The 7,514-nt window shown below is 45.6% G+C and overlaps 1 protein-coding gene across 2 annotated transcripts in view; it reads left to right on the top strand.

The window, feature by feature from the left end:
* The first annotated feature begins 5,379 nt into the window (after window positions 1–5,379).
* The window catches only part of TOM1L2 (target of myb1-like 2 (chicken)), a 32,839-nt gene continuing 30,704 nt past the window's right edge, over window positions 5,380–7,514 (top strand). The window contains exons 1-2 of one of the 2 annotated variants that reach the window (XM_008938758.1): window positions 5,380–5,458; window positions 6,148–6,226. In XM_008938758.1, the coding sequence (XP_008937006.1) occupies window positions 5,421–5,458; window positions 6,148–6,226 (117 nt within the window). In that variant the 5' untranslated portion in view covers window positions 5,380–5,420. The remainder of the gene's footprint in view (window positions 5,459–6,147; window positions 6,227–7,514) is intronic. The other variant, XM_008938759.1, reaches the window with a different exon arrangement.

The following is a 7,514-nucleotide window of genomic DNA, read 5'->3' as shown; positions in this document are numbered from 1 at the left end:
TTTCTCTGAACACAAAGATCTGTTCATTCACGAGATTCTGGTATTCAGGCAGAAGGCAGCACAGTTCTCACATTTTGATTTAATGTGATTTCTAGCTAGTAACTTTTGCTTTTTCTTCCAAGAACATTATACAGCACCACAGTCACTTACTGATACTTACAGATAGACCTTTTGGGGAGATTTCTACACTGGTCACGCCTGCTGTCACCATTCAGCTGGCGTAGCTGTTCTTGATGCTTCCTGCAGTCAGTTTTTCAATCATGGCTGCATAAACATGGATTAATAGAGTCATTTTGGTCAGAAGAGACCTTTAAGATTATCGAGTCCAACTGTTAACAACATGGATATGGATATAACAACCATCCAACATGGATATGGCACATGAGTTGAACAGCACAGTCGCAATGCTAATGAAAAGCTTCAGACTGTCTCCATCAGCAGGTTCAATATAATGGCCAGAGACAAGCACTGGAAGGGGGAAGCAGGGAAGAGCAAGGAGTTCTGCTTTATCTTATCCCTGTGTGAACAAAGCCACGTGTCATCAACCTTGAACTGTAACTTTGAAGCAAAAATAGCATGGGCTGTAAACCAAGAGCAGCTTCTGCAGGACAACCAGTGTTAGTGTTTCTTTGGTAGGTGACTTTTGAGCTGGGTGGTAAAAGTTCTTCTGTTTTTTCCTTGCCATTCCTGGCCTGCCCTCTTCATTCCGTGGGGGTGACATGGGCATTTCTGCCTTGATTCCCTTGTGGTGCCATCCCTGAGGTTGGAGCAGGTTGCCTGGGAGGGGGCTTAGCTGGGGGTGTGTGCACTGACTGTTTACCCTGAAAACTTTACGTGCCTGATCAACACCCTTCCAAGTGCCACAAAACGTGCACGACTTCAGCATGAGTGGGGAAATGCTGATATTGCCATTCAGCAGAGTGTGGAAACATGGCCACGAGAGTTACATCTCAGAGGGGAGGCGTGAATGAAAAAATAGCACAATTTTTTCTCCTTTTCTTTGCAGGCTAGAGACAAGTTAATGCTTGTGTGTGCGTACGCAGCATCCAAGGTCTGCAGCCTGTCAGGCCTGGAGTGCCAGATTGGCTTTCTTTCCACCAGAACATCTATGCTTTAATTTGGGAAACGTGGTGGGAACTGATAGCATCTTCTTTCTGAGAGAGGCTTTCTGATAGTCTCACTGGTGATATCACATCTCCCTGGGAGATGCTGAGCTCCCAGCCCATGCTGCAGGGACGTAGTCAGCAATAACCAGTGCTTGGGTCAGGAGCTGTGCAAAGCACCCTTGGCACCCCAGCTGGGAGCTGCCAGCCCTTTTGTTGCACCATTAAACTCGACCATAAACCCTTCAGCTCAGAGAGGGGAGGGGCAGAAGGAGCTCCTGCTCGTTGCCTTTTTCCTTGTTTGATTTAATATTTCTTAAGTCACCCTGGAATCCTTTGGTCACGTTCCAGAGTCCTTGTGTGAACTGGCACCATTCAGATGCTTTTTAATGAGGTTGAAAGAGATTGAGGAACAGGTGACCTTTTTTAGAGTGGGTTTGCATTATTTTCATGCTGTTCCTCTGCACTTCTGTGATAGTTTCCAAAATCTGTTTCAGCTTGTCAGTCATAGCTGTTCGCTGTTTGGAGAGAGGCCTCAGAGAGAAGCGTGGCTTCCAAAATGTCCATTAAATACTGGACAGGTTACTGAGTATTTTTAATTTACAGCATTTTGGGTGTGTCAGGCAGGGATTCTCTTACAGATGAGTGCAGGCAGAGCTGTCTCACCAGAAATCCACAACTACAACCTGCTGAGGTTTGGTTCTGGAAGAGCTCTAGAGGCTTTCAATTCCTCGCAGCGTAATACTGTTCTTCAAACAAGTCCTGCACTAACCCATGTGCCTTCTCTGCAGTCTGGTAACTCCTCTGGAGCAGTTGAGAGAGCACTGCAGCAGCAAATCTGGGTCACACACCCTACAAAGGACAAACGGCTACCGATGGCAAGAGCTTGTGTGCTTTCTGTTGCTGAAGAAGAGACTAAAATTAGCTGCCGACTCTTATTGGAATTAAAAATTACCCAAGGGGAAAGGAACTCATTCTCAAAAAGCCAACTGTTATATCTTAAACCCACACAGTCTCAACCATGTATTACTCCAACTAAAGAATAGAAATTTAAAAAAAAAAAAAGGCAGTAACCAACTTTCTGGGAGAAAGAGGATTTTGTTTTCCCTCGTGTATCTCAGAGGGGGAATACAAATGAGGTTATTGGGGACTCCCTGATGAGTGTTTCTGTGTCACCCTCCATACAGTGCTGCAGCAGCATCTCTGTCACTCTACCAGCTCCAAAATACCATTTTTTTTTTGTTGCAGAGTGGTGCCATGTACACATTTAATCAAAATAGCCCTTAACTAAATGGGCCTTACAAGACCAATGAGTAAATTGGCTGCTAGTGCAACGTTGTGCAGGATCAGCATTTTCCACAAGCCTTTATAAAAACCAAGAGCAGAACCAACAAGTATTAATGTTGCTAAGTCTCTGCCTGATGCCAGACACTCTGAGGAGCTCACATTTGATCATACAGGTTTAGATGAAGAAAACAAATCACAAGACCAGATTAAGGAACACCCTCTATTTAAGGTGTAATCTCTTGTATTGCAGCACTGTGCTTATAAATCCTTTGCAGCTCTGGAGATCACCTTCTCCAGCAGAGCAGATGTAGTGATTTTTTTTGGTTAAATATCTCTGAATATTAAGGGGTATTCTCTAATGTTAAATAAAATGTTTTCCTAAGCAACAAGGGCTGTGTGGAGGGGAAGGTGGATCTCATGCTATAGCAATAAAGCCTTATGCATGATACAAAACCAAAATGCAACTAAAAAAATGGTTGTTACAAGGAGCTTTGCACCAAAATGAATTCCTGTATCCTGGAAAACTTTAAACAGCTGGGCTTGTGCTCTTCCTTAGGAGAATCCTGCCTAAGAGACCAAAATGCAGTAAATTGGAAATCCTCAAAAACATCTCTAGTATTTACTGGGAGACATTCTTGCATCCTTTCAGTACTTCAAGGGGCCTGTCAGAGAGCTGGGGACAGACTTCTGAGCAGGGCCTGTTGGGACAACATGAGGTGTGATGGTTTGAAACTAAAAGAGGGAGACTTAGACTAGAGAGAAGGAAGGAATTTTTGACACTGAGGGTGGTGAGCCCCTGGCCCAGGCTGCCCAGAGAGGTGGTCGCTGCCCCATCCCTGGAACCATCCCAGGGGAGGTTGGAGGTGTCTCTGAGCACCCTGCTCTAGCTGCAGATGTCCCTGCTCCCTGCAGGGGGGTTGGACCAGATGACCCTGAAAGGTCCCTTCCCACCCAAACCAGTCTATGTTTCTATGATTTGTTGGATATTTTGGAAGCCATGGATCTCTCTGAGGCTCCTCCTCAAGCAGAAATAGTTTCTGTTGACAGAGTGAACTCTACCAGGAGGTGGTGATGGCTGAAGAAGACCCAGAGATGAAGGTGGCACATGTGGAAGCTTTGCAGCCTCCATTCCCCCCTCAATGCATGAGCCCCTGTGCAGCTGTCTCAGTGCATTGCCTCTCTTGCAGCATTGCCTCTTTGAATGAGAAGCAAGGCCTGCAGAGCATGATCTCCTGTTCCATAATCTCCTTTTCCATTGTGTCCTCTCCATTTTGGAGTTATGTGACTTCTTTTCAGCACTCTCTGCTTGGATTTTGAATAGCTGCCTGGTTGGCCTCAGCTACTGTCCTTGGTGGAGCTGCTTTAGCCACAGTTCTGGTGTAGACAAGTCATGGGAACTTGAATTGCCCAGACACAGTCTTTGTCCAAATAATATCTCATCATTTTGGTCTGTGGGCTTCTATATCCTCAGTCACTGTGATAGAAACATTAATGGGAAAAACATCATTGGTAGGAATAAAAAGAGATGTGTGAAGTTCTGGGAGCTTGGTGTTCTCCAAAAAAATGTGCCTTGTTCTGGGGGATAGATGGAAGCCTGACCAAATAATATCTCATCATTTTGGTCTGTGGGCTTCTATATCCTCAGTCACTGTGATAGAAACATTAATGGGAAAAACATCATTGGTAGGAATAAAAAGAGATGTGTGAAGTTCTGGGAGCTTGGTGTTCTCCAAAAAAAGGGGGATAGATTGAAGCCTGATGTAGAGACAGAAGGATGCTTGGGGAAGATGGTACCTGTGGCCATAAAATTATTAGAAGGTTTTTTTCCTTGGTTGATTTTAAAAATGTTTTTCTTTACCCCGTTTTCCTTCCAACATTAGATCCTGACATTAGGGATCAGTAGAAAAAGCTGGATTAATTTAGTGCAGAAGGTCCCATTTGTCTTGAAGGTCCCATTTTTAGGTCTCTCTGGTGACAGGCTTTATATTCTGCTCAGCAGAGTTTCTGGATGTGGGTAGTGTAACACAGAGGGTTTGAGTGCCTCAAGTGAGAAGTGTGAAAAATTCAAGGGATGTTCTAGGCACCACTAGGCAGGACTGCATTGATTTAGGAGGAAATCCCAAGGAGGAAATAGTTCTTGTCAACTGATTACTTGAAGTTATGGTTGTGCTACTCTTGCAGACATCTATAAATTAAACAGCCAACGGTTGGCATCTGCTGCTGTCACAGTGCTATAGGTCATCCTGCCCCTGGAATTTAGGCTGATGCTGGAGTGACTCAACTGCCACGCAGATGGGGAGGGAGGATTTGGGAGTCAGGAGGAAGGTGATTGTGCTTGGGAGGTGTGTGAGTAGCCCCAGCACGGAGAGGAGAGCGGGGACACAGCGTGGGGCAGAGGGGAGCAGTGCCCAGCTCCCTGCCAAGCAGACAGTGAGGGGCTGTGGTACAGGAGTCCTGGGCAAAAAGGAGTGCCCGTGAGTGATACTGTGACCTGAAGTGTCACACTTAAATAAATGTTTTCACATGCTGGTGGTTCTTTTCAAACTGAAATTCTGGACTTGAATTGTCTCCAAGTTGCTGTCTTCCCTTCCTCGATTCATATCTACTGCAACAGGGAGGAGGTCGTGTTGATTTTGGGGAGATTTTCCTACCTCATAACTTGCCAATAATGCAGCATCTGAGAAGTTTAAATTGGAATTAGCTGACATTTTCCTGCTCTCCCAGGAGTCTTTGAAGAACAGCCCATCTATGTGGGCTGAAGGTAATGAGCTTGAGGGATAATTGATTCTGTCTGGAAACCTCTGTGCTGATCCCTAAAACCAGGAGGGAAGATTTGACATTGCTTACAGTCAGTGGGGACTTTTTTTTTTCCCTTCTATCTTTCTTTCACTGTATAGTGTCAGCTCAGAATAACTGAGGCAGGATTAAAGCCCAGCACCTAATCAGGAAGACATTAAAAGACTTATTTTTCTTCACTTTACAGAAAAGGCCACAGATGGCTCTCTGCAGAGTGAGGACTGGACACTTAACATGGAGATCTGTGACATCATCAACGAGACAGAAGAGGGGTATGTGCTATTTCAGCAGACTTTGGAAGGTTCACAAACACAATCTTAGCCAGTCACACTCGGCGTGTGAGGAGACACAGTGAGTCTGGGGGCAGATGCTCAGAGTTTGACTGCACTTTGCATATGAGTTGCTTAATTTTCCTGCTCCTTAGACATTTCAGAAAACTACTGTATGATGTGCAGGACTTTTTGTGGTCAGACTCTGGTTGAAAGGACTGGCATGAAAAACATATTGCTGGAGAAGGTACTGAGCTTGTACTTGGGGGGTTCTTGTGTTCCGCAGGTGTATATCCTTGCAGCACTGCAATTCATTTCAGCCATTGGAACAGAGAGCTTCTCCAACACATCTCCTCCAGCATCAGAAAAGCCACGCTGCTTGCAGGTTGCAGGAGAACTGATCTCTAGTCTCACACCCTGGGTCTTTTTCTGGGTGGCTGTCAGTCTGTCCTGCTTGATCAACAACCTGCCTTTTTGCAAGCCTCAGGCATTGCTCTGCTCTTGACTTCCATGGTATCTTGTCTCCTCACATAATTGTGTGCTCCTAGTTTGGTTGTAGTCAGGTAATCTGATGTTAGCCCACGTGCTTATGTCCAGCTGGAAATGGTGAAGGATTCCTTTTCCCACACTCTTTATGGTATGCAGAGAGCATGTCTGAGCTGTCTTGTACAAATGGTGTGTTTCTCCTTCAGCCCAAAGGATGCCATTCGAGCACTGAAGAAGAGGCTGAATGGGAACAAAAATTACAGAGAGGTCATGCTGGCGCTGACGGTGAGTGGGGGCAGGCTGGAATGCCTCAGAAGGGCAGAACCCTTTTCTTTTGCCATTTTCCTTTTCCTGGCACTTTGTTGAATGCACACACTGTTTGCTTTAACAGCCATTTCTCTGCCCTTTTTCCTCTCCAGTTGCCTCCTCACTTCCTTGGAGAGAAGCTGCAAGTTTTGTATAGTGTTTTTCTGACTTGGTTGATTTTTACTTTTTGGGGAGGCTATTACTCATCCCAAATACTGACAGAGGAAAGTTAAAATAGCCCAAATGGGTCTGTGTACCCATCTGGGCTTTCCCTTCCACTCTCACCTCCCTGTGTCCAGCCATTTCTCCAACCCAAGACAACATCTGTGGGCCTATCTGTGAGTGAAGATGATGAACTTGCCATATTTTCAGCTTCCTAAGTAGCTGATGCACAATTTCCCTTGTGAATGGATCTCCGTAGGAGACTCACATTAATTTATGCTGATCTAATTTCCCTCAATAAAGTGTAAATTATGTTCTGTGTGTTTAGGCAGCACTGCTAAGGTGTGAGATAATTCACCAGCGGCCTTTCCCAGCGCTGACTTTCAGTAGGTGTTTCCCAGGCAATGCAGAACTCCTGGCTGCGTGGTGCTGGGCAGGCTCAGCACCACAGCAGCCTGAGGAATGGGCAGCACTAACTAGATGGAGTTCCACTGCTGTGGGTAGGTGATCTGTACGATCTTCCACGCAGCTCTTGTTGCCTCTCCCCGACGAGGCGTGACTGTACTTTCTGCCTTCTTGCCATTTCCCATCCTGAATTGTCATTTTGACAGATTACCAAAGACCAAACCATGAGATTATCCATTGTGCAGGAAAGAGCAAAATTCATCTGGAATGAGTCCCGTGTCATCATGGCTGATGAAAGTAGCTGAAGTCAGAGAGTAATTACAGACTCCTCAGATACGGAGTGGCAGTGGTTATTAGGCATGGCTGTGAGGAGAAGTGACGCCTTGGATTTATCTCCATGCTAATCATGTTCTTCAGAGACAAATCAACAGCTGTTCTTCCATGGCAGTTGAATGGCAAGTGGAAGGTGCCTCTAGCAAGGTTGCAGGGGGAAAACGTGTCAAAGTATAGCCTGTCAGAGCATTCACAAGAGACCGTTTTGAATGAGTGAAGATCACTCACCTGAATTCCCACCTCTAAAACATGGCTTATAGCTCTAAGCAAGCAGGTCCAGCTGTGTTCCACCTACACAGGAACTGGTGGAGTGCCACAGCACACTGATATCTCACTGTGACAGGATGTCCTCTGCCTTACCTGCTCT

Source organism: Merops nubicus, unplaced genomic scaffold, assembly GCF_000691845.1.
Source record: "Merops nubicus isolate BGI_N331 unplaced genomic scaffold, ASM69184v1 scaffold13344, whole genome shotgun sequence".
NCBI classification, from domain to species: domain Eukaryota; kingdom Metazoa; phylum Chordata; class Aves; order Coraciiformes; family Meropidae; genus Merops; species Merops nubicus.
Note: the sequence above shows the minus strand (reverse complement) of the source record. Positions and strands in the feature narration are given on the sequence as shown.